The sequence below is a fragment of the Oreochromis aureus genome, linkage group 7 (assembly GCF_013358895.1).
Source record: "Oreochromis aureus strain Israel breed Guangdong linkage group 7, ZZ_aureus, whole genome shotgun sequence".
Taxonomy (NCBI): domain Eukaryota; kingdom Metazoa; phylum Chordata; class Actinopteri; order Cichliformes; family Cichlidae; genus Oreochromis; species Oreochromis aureus.
Genome location: NC_052948.1, coordinates 24,951,879 through 24,970,864, shown reverse-complemented (window position 1 = coordinate 24,970,864; position 18,986 = coordinate 24,951,879). Strand labels below are relative to the sequence as shown.

The window sequence follows — 18,986 nt, the reverse complement described above, 5'->3', positions numbered from 1 at the left end:
ATCAAAACAAACAAACATGGTGTTCAAAAAGTATACAATGAAGTAATAGTTTTAATAACAGCCATGGGTGTTAAAACAGATAATAATCATTTGTTTTCATAATGTGAGTTTATTTTCTTTTCCTTGTGTTTAATATGTAAAGAAATTAAATATAAAATGATATTCTGTACACTTAAATATGACTTTGGTTTTTTGTAACTTGTTAGCATACCAGTTTGACCGTAACGCCGTGAGATTAAAACAAAAAACAAAAAAAACGTAATCCTGACAGAGTTCATATTTATAAAACTGACGAGGTGTGTTGTAATGTGCTTTTACTGAGAGTAACAATTGAAATAGTCAATTTATCTTATCTGTTAATGTTTTCATGTTTAGTTTATTTTTATGTTGTTTTTTTATCAGCTTCATTCATTGTTTCGCACTTCGTCCTGAAAAACGATCAAAAACAGAGACAAGGTTACCAGGAAAGTTTAACTTATAGCATCTAAACTGTGTATTCAATTTGGACATTTCAGTGCGGTTCAATGCCAAAATATTTGAATTACGAAACAAGTAGTTCGAGTGTTCTGAAAGCACCTGAATGCACCACATAGCCCCTCCTATATCCGGTGAGAGACCGCTATCCGACAGAAAATTGTACCGAGCTAGAGTCCGTTACACGGGTATACATTAACAGAAATCCCCGTTGTTTAAAAAAGTACTTATTTTCGAGGTTCGGGGCCTCTAAGGGAAACTCACAGACAACATGCCCGGGGAAAGGTAACCGTACTCGGAGTGCTGCTGCCTCCTCATCCGGCTAAAGGACGGAGCAGGACGGCTAGAAGCCAATGGAGAGGCCGGGTAGGCTGCTGCTGCAGTCGGAGCTCCGCGTCAGAAATGCCGCGTACGATGTAAGCCTGAGCCGGTCACTGCTCACCTGGAAGAGACGGGCCGCTAGTCCGGTGTACCACCCGTTCAGACCCAGTAAGATCCGTGATTAATGTGTCTGCATGCCTTTGTCTATGTGTCTTAATATATCTCTCTGTTGGCCTTTAAACGCACCGCGACATTCTGTGTGATAAACAAAGAACCCAGAGAGAACGTGAAAGGGGACACAGCGGTGTTTGGACCTGTTGATATCATGCAGCTAACTTTCAGCTCTGAACACAATGTATCCCGGACTGTAGGACCATATGAGATATGATACATCCGGTTACATAACACTCATCATCCAGTCTGACAGTGGAGGTCACTGAGGCTGCAAGCTGCAGGGACGAACAAACAAACCAAACCTCATACATAATTTTAGAATATTTTAACCACAAACAAACAACAGAATGAAAAATCATAGTTTTTCGAGTAGCAGAGGGTTGAGTGATTTATTTATTCAGTAGCGTAATTAGACGTGCTTTTGTGTCCAGCTGACGAAAGCAACTGCACCATGCATTTTATTTTAGCTCCGTTTTGGACACGGCCACTTCCTTAAAAACATATCATGCTATGTTTTTATGGAACTGGCTATTAGATGTTTTGCTGTAAAATCTGTAACATTTTTATAAGTTTTCGTCTGAAAGCTATGGGATTGTCACATTAGTAGTTCATCAAATACAGAGGCTTGTTTACAGTTTCCACTGCAATATTTTAAAGATACTGCACTTAAATGCCACAGCAGTATCGAAAAGAGTACTCAAAGTAAGTACAAAATCTCCAGATGTGAAAGCGAGCCCCCTCCTCACATTTCCCTCACATCATCAGTCTGAGTCCCAAATTAACTGGTTTACATATGAACCAGTGTGTGTTGAATAACATGGTCACACTGAGATTTGTTTGTGTTAAAGGTTACTGACTAACCTCATGTACTTAATTACTTCTCTGTTGTTGATTTGTGACTGTAACATATTATGAATCGATCACCCAATCATTGTGTTGTCGTTTCAAATGGAGATGTACCCTTCAGTGTGAGCACAACAAATAAAAAAAAAAACAAAATAATGTTTCATAAACAATGATTTTCACTTTTATATTTCTTAATACTTTAATTCTAATTTAACATTATCAGTGACATATTCAGATCAGCATAACTGTAAAGCTGGGTGGATCTTGCTAATCGTCTGATATGCATCACTGCCCGGGTCAGGGATGTAATCATTGCTTTATGTTATAAATACCATGGAGTCAGGACTGTTTTACAGTCATCAGAATGTGGTATTTGTCTGCTAACACAAACCTTTTGTAGTGTAGACCTGTATCATTGAACATAACAAAAATTGATAATATGTACTATTTGTGGACAGTCACATTGTCTAATACATGAATACATAAATGATGAATTATTTGAGATGATCATAGTGAACAGAAGTGTTTTGGTCTATGTTAGAATCCAGTTAAAACCTTAGTAGAGACTAGCACAGTCATTCACCTCAACATTTCTTAATATAATCCCGACTTTTATTTTGTTTTGGGAGTTATAATATCAAAATAAGCAAAATTTGTGGTTTGGATTTGTTGTTAGCCTCCCTGTGTACTGTGTGTTAAGGTTTCAGTGTGGTAGTCTACATGTTGTTGCTATTTACTGCCACTTGGGGGCAATAAACTACTGTAATGTTCATGTTTGTTTGTTTTTTGATCTTTTAACTCATCTCCAGAGTGTAGATGTCTGTAGCTTCAACATCTCAAAAGTGAGCGTAATACTTTCTAACAGCCAGCAGGGGGCGACTCTTTTGGTTGTTGTACAGAAGTCTGTGGGTGAACGTCTCTCAGCTCCTTCACTCTATGATAAATGTGTGAGCTCATTGACTATTTTTATATCATGGTTAACAGAACATTAAGTCAAGCGTTTTTCATGTTTTATAAACAGTCTATGCTTACGGTTTTGTAGAGGAGTAAAGTCAAGCGTTAAAACAATGAACTCTTTAAAATTTTAACGAAAGAGTCGGACATCTCTGGTGGATCATCAGTGACTCACCGCACACTGCCTGTGAAAATGATCCCAACTGTTACTGCAGGAGATGCGTGACATAATTGTGACAGTGTTTGTTGTCAGCAGGTTTTTACTTCTCTTCTGTTTCATCCGAGTTGGTCAGGGTTCAGTTGTTTCCAGTGTCATGGTGACAACAGCTGTGTGTGTAAAGCTGAAACACACAGCAGCATGTGTTTTGTATTTCAGTTGTGAATTTTTTATGTGTGACCTGGTTTCTGTCTGTCTGCTGCTGGGGGTGTCGAAACGCTAAAGGTGCACATTCAGATTAAATATGATATCTTTCCAGGATATATTTTTCCTTATCTGGCTTCACTCATCTTAGAATCAGCAATCCTGCTAAGCAGTCACATGTAGGTTCTTAACAACTCAGTAAGTCAGCCCAGGGTTTTTCCAGTCTAGCTAAAAGCACGTGGCCATAAAAGAGGCAGTTTGCAGCATATGACTAATGATAGACGTGGAGATATACCAGCAGAACGGCAGCATTTTAAAAGAAAATGAAAACTATGAGTAACTATGAGTGGGCATGAAATCTGGTGTAAACGCATCCTTGTACCTGACGACGTGTGACCTCTGAGTAAATTAGACTGAAGGAACTCTATGTATAGATCTGACTCACCAGAGAGCCCATAATACAATGCCTTCTAGCCATCCATTCATCCATCCAACTTCAGCTTATACCCATAGGTGGGGGTCCACCCTGGACAGTTTGCAAGTCTGTTGCAGGGCTAAGAGAGAAACAGAGAGCCATTCACACCTATAGCCATTTTAGAATCGCCATTTAAATTAACACGCATGTCTTTGAACTGCGGGGGGAAGTTGTAAACTCCACACTGAGTTTGCATTCTTTCCCAGTGCTTGTGTGGGTTCTTCACATCCCAAATATATGATTATGATTTGTGAGATTGTTGTGTGTTTGCAATATGCTGACTATTGCATTGATATAAATTGGGGTTTATCACCTTTTTAAATGCAAATTATTTTCATATCTGTTTTAATAAGATAGAAGTCTTAGTGTGTTCCTTTCACTTCTGTCATTTTATTGCTGCAAAATCGGACTGTGAAGCATACAGACTGATCAACAGTGTCATTAAAACCTGTCATACATGTTGCATGCACCTGACAGACTAAACCGTTTGTATTGCAGTCTATTCCAATTCATTTTTAATGCAGATCTGTAGACTAGTGTACTATTAGAGGTATTCTGTATCTAAGACCGCAGTCAGCAGTTGTCCTCTGAGATGATGAGCTGCTACAGTTACAAGTAATACAATCCTTTCAGCTGTACTCAAACATTCCTCAGCTTTATGCATCACTTCTCTGAGCCAGACTGTGTCTGTGGAAAAAATTGGGAGGTAACCTTTTAAAATTGTCTCCAGTGTCTGTTGTGTTTTCTTTTAAGTGCATGTTATCTTAGCTTTGTTGTCTTTGGCTAACAGTCTTCCATTATGTTAAGTTGCAAAAGGAGCCCTCATGTTTATAGAATTCCTAGAGTATTTTACCTTCATACAACACATGCAAATCCCATGTGTTATGCCCATCTCTTCTTTGTTTGTTCGTTTGTTTGTTTGTTTGTTTTTTTTGGGGGGGGGGTCAATTCAAGTCAATTTTTGATTTAGACACGGATGGCATTTTCTGATTTCTTTCAATACCAGCTTTGCCCCACATTTCAGTTTAAAAAGTCAACAGCGCCATCTGGTGGACTGAAGTAGCAGTTGAGTTTGTTATTGTAACTAAAAAGTTCAATTTTTATTTGGAAAATATTGGAATACTTTATTTAATTGATTTTTTTTTTCTTCTCCACCCCCACCTGTAGTAGCCAGAAAGGAAGGCTGATTTAAAAACATGTAGAGTAGAAAGTTAACAGATGACTTAGTATCCTCATTCATTTAGGCACTTGTTGATCTGAAACCAAAGTTACATTTTTTTCTGATTGTCTTAGGGTTAACTTGCTCTTTATCTGCTAATTACAGTGTTACCTGTATGGTTTTCCTGCAGGATTTTGTGTTCCTTTGTTTCCTCGTCGACCTGATCCAGGTAGGAGATTTAGTTCCCACAATACAGTGGGCCACCTCCACCCCATTGTGTGGAGGTTTAGTGGTTCTGCTGTTAGAACATGTTTCTGGGTTTGATGGCTGAAGTGTGAGCTCTGTTTGTGTGGTTCCAATTTAAATAAATGGTTTTATTCCAAAATGATGATTAAAAAGTGTCTTCAAAAATAAAAACAAAGCAACCTCCTAACCTAACATTAATATAGTTAGTCATTAGTCAATAGTCAGTTTCATGAAATAACCTCTATCGTCAGAAGTCATATTTTGGAATAAACCACATGTTTAGGAGTAGAATGTGTCAGTTTGATGCTGTGTTCAGTCTGTTCATCAATAACAGATCCAACAGAAACATGTTGCCCTCCCTGTAGCTCTTGTGTCAGCGTTTGATGTGTAGTTTGGCTTTGTAGTTCTACTAATTTAGCTGACCTACTGTAGTTTGCTTAAGTTTCTTTATATGAGAGATAAACATGCTCCTGGCTTCAATAAAACACTCTTTGGTCAAGTGTTATGTAGAGGAATAGTCTATTCCTCTTTTTCTTAGAGTAAGATGCTTAAACATACACTATATTTCCAAAAGTATTCATCACCCATCCAACTCATTGAATTCAAGTGTTCCAATCACTTCCATGGCCACAGCCCTAGGCATGCAGACTGCTTCTACAAACATCTGTGAAAGAATGGGTTGCTCTCAGGAGCTCAGTGAATTCCAGCGTAGTACTGTGATAGGATGCCAACTATGCAAAAAGTCCAGTCATGAAATTTCCTCTCCATTAAATATTAAACAATCAATTTTTAGTGGTGTTATAACAAATTGGAAGTGATTGGGAATGACAGCACCTCAGCTACAAAGTACTGGCAACGCAAACTCACAGAGCGGGGTCAGCTGATGCTGAGGTGCATAGTGTACAGAGATCACCAACTTTTTGCAGTGTCTGTCACGACAGACCTCAAAACTTAATGTGACCTTCAGATAAGCTCAAGAACAGTGCGCCGAAACCTGCATGGAATGGGTTTCCTTGACTGAGCAGCTCCATCCAAGCTTTGCATCGCCAACCACAAGGCAACGTGTCAGATACAGTGGTTTAAAGCATGCTGGCACTGGACTCTAGAGCGGTGGAGACATGTTCTCTAGAGTGAGGATTCACACTTCTTCATCTGGCAATTTGATGGACAAGCCCGGGTTTGGGGGTTGCCTGGAGAACAGTGCTTGTCTGACTGCATTGCACCAAGTGTAAAGTTTGAGGTGGCTGTAGCTCAGGCGATAGAGCAGTTCATCCACTGATCGGAAGGTTGGTGGTTCGATTCCTGGCTGCCTAGTCTACAAGATACTAACCCCATGTTGCTCTCCGATGTATCCATCGGAGTATGAATGTTAGATAGCATTAACAGCTTGGAAAAAGTGCTTGTGTGATTGGGTGAATGAATTAGTTGTATAAAGAGTAGCAAAGCGTTATATAAGAACCAGTCCATTTACCAAGTGTAAAGTTTGGTGGAAGGGATATTATGCGGTGGGGTTGTTTTTCAGGAGTTTGGCTCAGCCCAGTGAAAGGAACTGTTAATACTTCAGCAAGACATTTTGGACAATTTCATGCTCCCAACTGAAAACCAGTGCACAAAGCAAGGTCCGTAAAGACATTGATGAGCAAGTAGTAGAACAATTTGACTGGCCTGCACAGAGTTCTGACCTCAGTGATAAAACACCTTTGGGATGAATTAGAGCCAAGACTGTGAGCCAGGCCTTCTAGTCCAATATCAGTGTCTGACCTCACAAAGGTGTTTCTGTTCACATAAACCCACTCCTAAAATTTGTAGAAAGTTTTTACAAGAAGAGTTGAAGCTGTGATAGCTGCAAAGGGTGGCTCAACAATATATTAAACCTTATGGATTAAGAGTGCGAAGTCACTCAAGTCCTTATGTGTGTGAAGGCAGACGATCGAATACTTTTGGCAATATAGTATAGATCAAAAGTACATGGTGAAAACAAAAAGTATTGTGATTCTGCTCATAACAAGGAAAACCTTAACTGACCTAAATTTAGCCACTGTCTCATTACCATCATGTCCTTGTCCCTTTCTGGACTGCCTCCAGTGCTCCATGGAAGTCCTGTTCTGAATTCCTGGAGTGTGTGTACGCATTTCTCATTTATTACCAAGCTAACATCAACTTCTGTGTCAAACTGACTGTGTTTTTCACATCATGGACCATCACTGATGAGCAAAGTTTTGGAGGGTGACTGCAGCCCACCCTCCAAAAGTTAGTTTTCAGTGGAATAATACACACACTCTCCAAGTCAGCAGATCGTGGATCAGGTGAGAAATGAGACCAGGAGGAGAACCACCATGTACCATGGCTGCTCCCCTGTCGATGCGGAGTTCAGTTTTAAAGTCCCGAGGCTTTTGAGGGAAAACATTTAGTGATCACAGTGGCAGCAGTGTGACAGTTCTTCCAAACACCAAACATCCCTTGATATTGAAATCACTCTTTGACCAGAGGAGAAGTGCATGGAGTGTGGTTCTTCTGATAAATTCTCTCCAATTAACAGCTCCAGCTCTGGTTTCAGAATTGTTATTCACCAACACAGTCTTCACTCAACACCAAGATGTGGCTCCGTATAACTTCATCAAACATAGAAAACTGTCATGATAGGACTTCCAAGGAGTGAATATAAAAATGTCAGTAACAATGGAAACAGTCCTCAATTGCACAAGGAGGTGAAGGTTAAATTAGGTCTAGTTTTTTCTTTCTTTTTTTTTTTGTTATTGGCAAAGTCACAGATCTTGATGATACCTCAGATATTAAAAGTTTATGAATTTATTTAAAAAATATGCTACTTCTGGCTGTGATGCTGTTCTAATAGAAATTGTAAAAAGTTGTTATTGGGGGTGTTTTTTGTAAATAAAATACCATAAAAATAATAAACCGGGATTTTAACAAAGCTTTGTTTTGAAGTTCATAACGATTATTATTGAAAATGAATTGAATGTTTGTGGAAATGATCACAGCCTAGTGATGCAGTAGTGTTGTTGTTTAAAATGGAGCCTAGGTCTCACCCAGTCTTATTTGTTATTCATGAAGTCAGAATTAAGGTTACAACCATTTTAAGATGAAAATGTGCCGTCAGTTCCTTCATGTGGAGACAGAATTGCAGAAGAGCGATTGTGGTGTGAGCTGCAGATACAGATAAGTGAGTCAGATGTGAATCCGAAAGATGGCAATGCCAATATGTGGGTCATGTCACACTCGAGTATTGCTAAACTTGCTGCATCACTCTGAATATGTGGACTTGCTTCACATCATCATGACCTCATTCTGGAAAATAATAGCCAGAAGCAACAATACCTCTGATGGTGCCTTCACATGCTGCTGGGAGGCTCTGAAATTTGAGGGCTGGCTGCTGGTTGGCAACACTAACTGCTTTGCGTGCATGTGTGTGTTGTTCAGGTGTCTGTCACAGTGTCCCAGTGTCAGAGATCATCTCTGTCAGAGAGGAAGAGGAGGAGAATGGCAGCAGACAAAGAGACGATGGCAGCTGGAAAAAGATCAGAGAAAGAGAGGGAAAGGACTGCAGGCAGGCCTTCACAGGTAATCCAAACACTTCATGATCTGCACTCTAGCACCTTGGCAATCAAAGACAGCTGATTATTAAATAAGTATTTTTTTTTTTACTTGTGTCTGTTTTAGTGTTGTACGTGGAGAGGTGTCAGCAGCACCGCTGGCGGTGTGCTGAGGTCACCTTCACTTGTTCAGATGAGACAGTGTGTCAGCACTGGGTCAGCAGCATCAGAGAGCAGCTCGCCAGTAACAGTATGATTTTACAAAAACCCACACTGTCTAAGTAATTCATGCCGCTTCCACAAGCTATTTGTGACATAGTTGCTGTTGTTGTTGTTATTTGTGTCAACAGCCAGCAGACCCAAACATCTGCTGGTTTACATAAATCCATATGGTGGGAAGCATCAGGGAAAACGGATCTACGAGCAGAAAGTTGCCCCCCTATTCACACAGGCTGGAATCTCCACCAGTGTTATTGGTACGTCCAAATCACTCACCACCCATTCTCCAACTTCCTGTGTCAAAATTATACATAAAACACACTGAGAATCTGTGTGTTTGTTGTCATAGTGACAGAGTACGCCAATCACGCCAGAGATCACTTAAAGATGGAGGCGGAGTTGAAGAAATTTGATGGGTGAGTTTTGTTTGTCCATAATAGAAGTTCACCCATAAGCTACAGAGTGTATCAAAAACAATCATCAGATTTCAAAAGACTGGACAAAGAAGCTTGAAGTAAGGTTTTTAAAATACATTGCTGAATATATTTTACATACAAAACAACATTCACAAATGTCATATAGCGTAGTCCTCCAGATACATGGCATATGTCCAAGCAATTGTCAAACTCATCCCACAGTTTTGCAGCATGTCTGGAGTCACTGCAGTCATTGCTGTTGTTATTCTGCCTACCAGCAACCACCTGAAACTCACAAACCCACACTTTGTAACGGTACTTGTTAGAATGCAGTCACTTTGAAAACAGAAGATTCTTTGTGATGCACCCTGTACGGTGAAGATTAATTATTTAAATGCTATAAAAAAGAAACTGAGCACAACATAATTCAGATTCATAAACTTTTTGGACAATGACATATGATGATGATTTTCAACCAAAGTGCAGACTTTCAGCTTTAATTCAGCAGGTTTACTAAAAGTACTGCATCAGCTGTTGGTGGTGTTATGGAGATCCTCATAGATCTGATTGTACATGAAGGACAGTAAAAATCCCTGAGCTTCCAAAAATGAAAGCACCACAGAAAATATCTGTTTGTTCTGCTTTGTTTTTTTTAATCAACTTTTATACATCTGACCTTTTAGAAATGGTCACGTAGAGATTGTCTGTGCTAATATTTCACCCTTGCTTAGTGTGGTGTGCGTTGGCGGGGACGGCATGTTTAGTGAGATCATCCACGGACTGATCTGGAGAACACAGATCGACTGCGGCGTAGATCCAAACAGTCCAGAGGAGGCACTGTCTCCCTGCTCCCTACGCATCGGAATCATTCCTGCAGGTCTGAAACTCAGAGAAATATCACTGCTTTTCTTTTTGTGTTGGATTACAGTTAAAATGTAGGTAACTCTGCCTTCATCCTTCAGTGTAGCATAATGTCACAGCAGGTTGGAACCATTACATGGTTTCTTTGGTGACAAAGACTTATGTAAAGGTTTTCCAAGCCTCGAGGGATTATTTAGTGCACTAACAGACTGTAGCGCCTGCTGTATTGTTCCAGAAACCTCCAACTCTCTGGAGTCTGCTGTTATGCCCGCTAACAAAGCACTTTGGTCTCTCCTTGTCTAGTTTTTAAACTGTCCTTAACCTATATGAAGAGCATCTCCTTATCAGCACAAACTCTGATACTTCATCACAAACAACTGCTATAAATAAAAAGTACATACAATACCTACAAAATGTAGAATAGACACCTACAAAGGCAAACCGTGAAAAGAAAGACCAAATTGTGTGGAAATTTTTCTTTCTTTGTCTGTAAATAATATTTACTTCTATTATTTGTATGAAAGCCTCACATCAGTACTTCAGCTGGTTTTCTCAGCTCTTCCCTCTTTAAGACATAAATAGCATTATTGCTATATATAAAACGGCCCCAGTGAAAAATAGCCAAACTTCTTCCTGATTTAGAAAAACAGTTTTAGCTGCTGACCTGAACAGTGGTAGAGGTGATGTGGCTTTTAATGACAGGTGAGAGCCAATCAGTATGCAGGTATAAATACAGGCAGTCGCTGTGACCTCATTTCTCAGTTGTGCTGGTTTGTGTCCTTGGTGTTTTCTGCTGCTGTGCTTATAAATACACACAGAGTCACCTGGGAGACATTATTCCTCTGTGCAGATACAAAAGTGAAACCGCACACCTGGGCAATTAATGGTTGCAGGTGTTTGTGTGTGCACGACTGGAGCAGCAGTGCTTTTACAATGTAAAAGCAAATTGTAAAGGTTTAAGAAAATAATCAGAATCGGTGATGACCGTCCTCTTTTCACTGGAGTGTTCTACACTGGTTAACTGTTAGGATGGTGTTTGTGTTCTTTCAGCTCATTGTTTCCTCTGTTTGTTTCAGGTTCAACAGACTGCATCTGCTTTGCTACTGTGGGCACAAATGACCCCGTGACCTCTGCACTACACATCATTGTGGGTCAGTCACATCATCTCCATGACATCAGCGGTCATAATATCCATTCCAGCAACATAACATGTCTGAAGTGTAAGGTTAATGTTAACATGGAAGCTATAAAAAAAGGAAAAAGGACAAACACTCCTGGGGTAATATCTATTTTGCTGAGAAAGCAAGTGTTAAACTAGACTTTCAATGTCAAACATTGAAATTAGAAGTGAGAATTTGATACATTTTAATAGAATATTTGATACATTTTAACTGAAAATCTTTAGGTTTTGGACTTTGACTCAGATGGTAAAATTACATGCCCACAAATAACAAACTTATTCTAAAACGTAAAACAAACCACAGCTTGGTTTGTTTTTAAATTGGTTCTCAGTGTACATGTCTGCTTGTCTTTCTTCAGAAACAGCAAACATAACTTTTTTTTTTTAATATGTGTGTGCAGGAGACTCTCAGCCGCTGGATGTGTGCTCAGTTCATCACAACAACATGTTCCTGCGATACTCTGTCTCGCTGCTTGGATATGGTTTTTATGGCGATGTGCTATCAGACAGCGAGAGGAAGAGGTGGATGGGGCCTGCAAGATATGACTTCTCAGGTGGGAAAATATATAATATCATTTCATTTTATCTATGAATTTTAAATGTAGTGTTGTACAGATAAAGCAGAGAAATTGTCAAGCGCATTTTTTTTTTTTTTTTTTTTTTTATTAATTACAGTTATTTACTTCCTCTCCTGTTGAATGTTGTGATTTATTGATGTCTGATTTGTCAGAGAGGCCCGGTACGCTAAATGTTAGCAAAGAGAGGTTGTTTTTATGTCAACACTCAGCCTCATCAGCCTACCACAGTCCTTCTAGTCATTTTCATTTGCTTGCATGGTGCATTATTCATAAGCATTGCTTTTTATGATAATGTTCTGCAGGTGTGAAGATGTTCCTGACTCATCATTACTACGAAGGAACAGTATCCTACCTGCCAGCCAGAGGTATCATAGGAACGCCACGAGACGCCACCAGGTGTCGATCTGGGTGAGAGATCTGAACATGTATCAACTTTTTTTTCTTTTTTCTTTAAATATATAAATACTAATTTATACTAATAATAATTTATAGGAATTTTAGAGCTGATCATAAACCTGTGACCTCAGTTACAACCATAACATTTTATAAATCTTATTCTGGTTAATTAACTCTTTGGCTATCTGACATTTCAGTTTTGCAGCTGAAGCGTTTGGTTTAAGTCTCAACCAAACACAGTCATATAAATTAATATGATAACCTGCTAAGGTTAAATGTAAAATGGCTTCTCGTTAAAGTCCTTTTTCATGGCATCATTTAAATAATGCTGGTTTCTCTGTAAATCTCCAGGTGTGTAATTTGTCAGCACAATGGACAGCTCAATTCAGAGAGAAGTGAGAAGTATGAGATGGATGAAGCATCAGACTCTGGTGAGTCCAAAAACACTTTCTACTGGTCTTACTCACTGACCATTACTCCATTCCTAAATCTCCTCGCCTGACTTTGTCATGTTTTTTTTCTTGTTAAATCTCAGAAAATATTTATATTTGTGAATGAAATATGTAACACTTCCTGAAATATGATTATACAGTGTCCATCCACCCATGGCTGTTCTGTAGTCCTGGTAGGCATCAGCTGACTTTGTTTTTCTAGTTTTTATTGAATTCCATATTTCTAATACCAATATATTATTTCTGAACACTTTGAGAAGTTATTGTCCAAATTGACTTCAAGGTTCTGCAAGTTTATTTTGGATCTTGTTCACAGCAAATTCACTGACCCTAAACTTTAAACCTGAACCTCTCGATCTTCACTGAGTTCCCATTGTTCTGAGAGCTGTGAAAGAAACTACCAGTTATAGTCAATCATAATCACTAATAAGAAGTTAATAGGCCTTGGCCTTGTCAAGCAAAAAGACCCTGAAGAGACTTCAGCACTACTTATTGAAAGATTTATGTATATATATCTTTCAATGTATGTATGTATATATTTGAGCCTGTGTGTAGATAGAAGAAAATTCAAAATAAATTCAAAATAAATTCAAATTCAAAATAAATTCAAACTTGTGCATTTAATCCTTGTTTTTTAAAGTTATTTAAGGTTGGAAAAAGAACAGTTCAAAGAAACCATTAATCCCAAAGTCTGTGTAAACTCCTGAGCACAACTGTGGTGATGTAACCTGCAGTAAATTCATTATGTGAGAAACACTGGACTGAATATAGTGAATAGAACTTTTTGTTTTGTTTTGTTTTCTATGTTTATAATGAATAATATGCAAACTTTTGAGACAGAGTGAAAACTGTTTTGGCAGCAGTAACAAGTAAAGTCAAATCTGTCTGTTTGGGGTTTTTTCATCCAGAGAGTAGTGGTGAGTGGAGGACGATTCGAGGAAAGTTCCTCGCTATAAATGCTGCCAGCATGAGCTGTGCTTGTCCTCGCAGCCCTAAAGGCCTGTCGCCTGCTGCCCACCTGGCTGACGGCACCACAGATCTCATCCTCGTCCGAAAATGTTCCCGTTTCAACTTCCTTAGACACCTCCTTCGACACACCAGCAAAGATGACCAGGTATATTTCCAGTCGAAATAAAAAGAAACCCAAAACAAAACGTGTTTTTATTGATATTCTTTAGACGTTTTGGTCAACAACTAAATATTTTCTTCTCTGTTCACTCAATCAGTTTGACCTTACCTTCGTTGAGGTCCATCGAGTAAGGCGTTTCCGTTTCATGCCACGTCACTGCCAAAGCGACTCGGACCTGGAGTTGGACTTGCATGAGAATAGCAAGCGGCAGATCTTCAGCCAGATCTGCAAAGACCACCCAGCTTGTGGCTGTGCACCCGCCTACAGCAGCTGGAACTGCGATGGCGAGATCCTGACCCACACAGCCATTGACGTCAGGTATGACAACCCTGTGGGATCTTCTTCCTTACAAATATCAAAACTTGGTTTCAAGTTTCTCTTTGAAAACAACTTCTGCTGTTTTCTCAGAGTGCACTGCCAGTTGATCAAGCTGTTTGCTCGAGGGATTGAAGAACTGCCAGTGTTTGAGGATCTCACCAACCCCTGTGCAATATAGATCTCCACCAGTCTGTCCCCAGGCATTGGAGCCATCTGATTATGGCCACCGCCTAAAGCACTGCTACCACCTCCATCATGTGATGCTCATCACACCTTTCACTTGAAAACTCAACTGGCTAAGTTACATTGTTACTCAACAAATGTCATCAGCGTAGTCAGAAATGAAATTTTACTTTCCAGGTTTGAGGATTTAAGGTGATTTCCTCACAGGTGGGAAGTGATGCTAAAACTCTAGATGCAGAAAGTAAAACATCACCCTCAGATTTTGGATTTCTGCTAGATGACTGTTGGTGTTTGTTTGGAATGGTTGTTGGGTGTTTGGTACCCAATTTATTTAATATTAAACTCAGGCTTGAAGCTGAGACTTGCACAGTTTTACAGTGTTCCATAAAGCAAAACTCAAACAATGAACTTGTCCATGTCTGTACAGCCTAAATTGTCCTGTAGTTCTTGAGTCCTGATAGTGAGGTCCTGACCCACTATGCCAGTCTTATTTTCTCTGAACTCAGACTTGTTTTGATTTGATTTCATTCTTTCTTTGTTGTATGTCTCATTATTTAACATCATCTTATCAACTCAGATTTGACTCTCTCACTGACTTGTTTTTTTAATCTTGACTTGTTATGATTTATATGTGTTCAGCTTCACCTTTGATGCTGAAACATTTGTTAATCACAAGTAATGCTGACTTGTTTTATCATTATTGGTGTTTGTTTCGTGACAAATCTTTGTCCAGTCTCGCTTCCATCTTCTATCTGTTTTGACCAGTCATGGACACTGTTCCTAATAGTTTTCAGTCAAAGCTCCAACTGTTAAGCTACTTAAACTGTTCAAACATGTGGGCTTTGATTTTGATGTGTCACAAGTGTTTTTGCTCTTAACAACCATTTTCACTTGTTATGGTCTACTTTCTCAATTTCAGATGTTAGGAATTAACTGTTACATGCCTGTTACAAGGATGCCAGACACCCTACAATCATTCCCAGATTTATCTGATCATTAGGGGTTTTAGCTCATTCATTAAAAGTTGAAGGAAATTGGGTCAGTATTTACAGAAAATAATTCTGATGCAATTTTGTTTCCACAGTTCCAACTTTTCATCTATCAATCACAGCGTTCATTGCAATGGGACGCATTCGGCTTCTCAAACAAGTCCATCTGAGTTGTCTCTTTGGTTCCTTATTTTTTCTGTGAGGCTCGAGCTCAGTCGTAGCTTTGCAATCATTTTTTCACTCTTTTTAATTCTCAGAAAATAAGAAAAAAAAATCTAAAAGATTCTTTTCAATCTCATGTCAGTCAAGCTGGTTATGGCTGGGTAAACTGAGCAGCGCACAAATAAATCCTTTTTATCTTCCATTTCTGCTGAATATGCAACTCAGTCTGAGTACAGACACAAAGAAAGAAAAAACATGATGCTTTAACAGCAGTTTTACACACTAACTGTACAATAATCTGCAATCTCTGTGATATGTGAGCTCAAGCTGTAGCTGTAAAATCAGTTTACTGTAGTAAAGCTTTTTGAACTCTTTTGTCAAGTTAATATTGCTTCATCAAAATCTCAAGATAGTCATCTGAACTTTCCAAAACAACATTTATAGCCATTGCAGTTTTTGTTTGTTTTGTTGTTGTTTTTTTTGTTGTTGTTTTTTCAAAACTGTTCCTCACAGTGAGACATTAAATGGCCAAAAGTATGCAGAGAGCTAAAAAGCAATGACATGTGGATGAAACACATATTCCAAAGCTACAGACATTAATCTCCTGGAATACTCTCTGTAGTATGTTCCCACTAAAAGTCACAATAGCATTACTGAAGTCCAGTATTGATATTGGATGAAGGTCATCTTAGGTGCTCCGTTTAACCTGTGAGACGCTCTATGAAGGCCAAACACCCATTTCTGTACTACCTAAGCACCCTGTGCTGAACTCTATGGGTTCGGTTGATTTAAAGGGTGTATGAGCCGTTGCAACCCTACTTTAGATGATGTGCTAGTGGTAAAGCTCTAATGTCGGCGTTACTAGTCAAAATGTCACAGAGGAAAACTGCTCTGTAAAAACTTCTGTTCCTGAAGTGCAGGAACATGAAACGATTTCAGACAGAATTTATGCCTAAGAAAAATCTGAATTGCTGTTAGACACTGCCTAATAGAAACGCACAACCTTTGGAATACTGGCAAAGGGATATTTTGTTAAGAGTGTCTTCTTTCACAGCATCACGGGTGAAAAGGTTAGGCAAACACTGCAACAAAAACTTTCCCTAAAGAAAGGGCTGTCTACATTTCTTGGCTCTAAGTGTTTAATCCACACATACTTGAGTTTTTTTGGTAAATAAAATTGTGGTTAAATGCACTACTTACTGTGAGAAATGGTTTGTTTTTAAAAACTGTGGTTGTGTTGAAGAAAGCTTATTTGTAAAGTTCCATTTGGTCACAAAGAGAGAATTTTCACACACCAGTCTTTCTCATTTCTAAACACCTTCAGCAAACATCGCTGAGCATGTCGTAGCCTGAAGGCCTCTGTAGCCACTGCTCACTGTGTGCACAAGATTAATCGATGTAGAAAATGAAGTCTACATGTAGCAGCCTCAACTGTTATGTCATCCATCTTCATGGTGAAATTCTTTCTGAGAGAGGTCTGCCTAATTCTTATATAAACATATTTCTCTTATTATTATATTGAATCATCATGATCATCCCAGAGAATAACTGTTTGAATCAGTAATGTGGAAATTTAACAGAGAATGGAAGATGAGCATCAGCACTGGAATGTCAGACTGTAGATGGTGTTTGTATGTTTACCAGCAAACCTGTTTCCTTTCCACCGACGTTGAGCTGGACTCAAACTGATGGAGAAGGGAACCAGTAGCAGCTGATGATAAACTGCAACACCTACCAATCAGCTTTCAGCTTTATTCTTATTAATCGGACTGAATACCAGCAGGGGTTTACTGATGTAGCAGTTGTCTGTGTCTGTGATAGATGTAACTCAGGCCAGAGGTCTTCAGAGCTCCACAACCTTTGAAACCAGCCAAAATACATGGAATAACATCCATGATTTAGGAAAGCTGGTAAACTGGGTTATAAGGTCAGGCCTGTGTTAACTGGAATTAAATAGACCTCTGAAGACCTTTAGCTGAGCTGCCTTTCACGTGCTGATTTAGCTTTTAAAGTTGTATTAATCAATAGTCACTCTGCTGTAACACCCCCTAAAAAAGCCACCAACCAACTACATTTAAACGTATCCACAGAGGTCGACTGATGACTGAAACAAATATATATTTACATTTAGCCAACTCTATTAAAATGTGTTCCATAACTATAGCTTTATTTATTAGTCGAACTAGAAATTGGTAAATTAATTTGCTTGTTTTCATGAATTTAAAGTACTGGGTTGATACTATAGCCGCTGAGCTTACTGCTAACACGCCAGCCATAGTAGCTAGTCTTGCAAGCATTTTTAACGAACAATGTAGCAAAACTGTCCAACAAAGCACAATGCTAGATTACACTGCAAACACAGTGAGAGAAATCACACCAGAAAGGCTTAGTCAGGTAGTGAGCACTGAATCTGTCATGATAGGACTTTATCTGTGGACTTAGTAGTGCTTACGCTACCTAATTTGAGCCTATTAGGGTATGCACAAAGACAGTTGTGAATACAAGCAGTGCACTAAAAGTACCTGAATGGGGTCAAGAAGCTGTGTGTGAAACCTCAGACCCTCATCAACAAACCAGTAGTGGAGGATGCATTGTTGGTGCGGATAGATTTCACTAGTATCTGTCTGGAATACATGTGTTGCATTTCTTTCTGTTATGTTGATGTCGTTGATGAAGACATCAGGTCATCAGTGCATGTTTTGCTTTGTGTCTGTCATTTAATACTATTAAAAGCTTACAATGCATTTACATGTATGTAAAAGTCGCATGATGCCGCAGTGATCAACATGTTGCAAAGAAAAAATGGTGATGTAACTGAGAGTTCCAGAGAAAGTGAGAACTGTGCAAAGATAGATTATATTTAAATCTATAGAGGCAAATGTAACCATGTCATCTGTAGTGTTGTTAAACATGTAGAATGAACTGCAAGCAGTATTTTTAGCACTTATTAATCTTATTTACTTTTCTGATTAATAGTGTATGAAAGCTAAGTGTCCATTCTTTTCATATCGCTGAGTCTATTTTGAGCATTCTTTTAACCAGCCCTGTTCAAGTTGTGTGAAGCACTGTTTCATTTAAAGGCTCTCCTGCTTACAGAGAAAACTATAATCTCCAACACTGTAGTTCAATCTGACACTGAACACTAGTTTGATCTGGTGAATCAGTCGACCTCTAGCTGTAATCTGAGCTGTAACTTGTACCTTCTGCTGTAGCTGTTGCATTATCAACAAATAAAATATTTTCAACACTTCATGTTCAGAGTTATGCGGTTTGTCTTGGACACTAGGAAACAAATCAAAATTAACATGGATGATCATTTAGACGTGTAGAGTAGAGTATGCTTTTGCTGTCAGGGTCAGCACAACCTGTGTGTGTAGAGCCGGTCACTGGTGACCACAGTTAACCTGAAAAAAGCCTCCCTGTGTTTTTGAGCAGCAAATTACTCTGATATTGCAACCAAAGAAAAAACGTAGGGCTATTCTATGTGAAATATTATGGAACTGTCTTGTTCAGCATGGTAAGTATGTAAAATGTATTCATGT

The 18,986-nt window shown here is 38.9% G+C and overlaps 1 protein-coding gene across 1 annotated transcript; it reads left to right on the top strand.

Annotated features, from left to right (window-relative positions):
* The first annotated feature begins 595 nt into the window (after positions 1-595).
* On the top strand, positions 596-18,696 carry LOC116317483 (ceramide kinase-like). Its single transcript, XM_031736265.2, has 13 exons — positions 596-963; positions 8,449-8,589; positions 8,689-8,811; positions 8,912-9,037; positions 9,130-9,196; positions 9,928-10,073; positions 11,134-11,208; positions 11,639-11,791; positions 12,118-12,223; positions 12,563-12,642; positions 13,572-13,777; positions 13,890-14,110; positions 14,201-18,696. The coding sequence occupies exons 1-13, from the start codon at positions 828-830 to the stop codon at positions 14,286-14,288; spliced, it is 1,668 nt and encodes a 555-aa protein (XP_031592125.1). The 5' UTR covers positions 596-827; the 3' UTR covers positions 14,289-18,696.
* Positions 18,697-18,986: the final 290 nt, after the last annotated feature.

Bases quoted from the DNA above. Each gene is read 5' to 3' on its own strand.
- LOC116317483 (XM_031736265.2), top strand. From the start codon at position 828: ATGGAGAGGCCGGGTAGGCTGCTGCTGCAGTCGGAGCTCCGCGTCAGA. The intron at 9,197-9,927 runs GTGAGTTTTGTT...ACCCTTGCTTAG, and splicing joins GAGTTGAAGAAATTTGATGG to TGTGGTGTGCGTTGGCGGGG. The intron at 10,074-11,133 runs GTCTGAAACTCA...TGTTTGTTTCAG, and splicing joins CATCGGAATCATTCCTGCAG to GTTCAACAGACTGCATCTGC.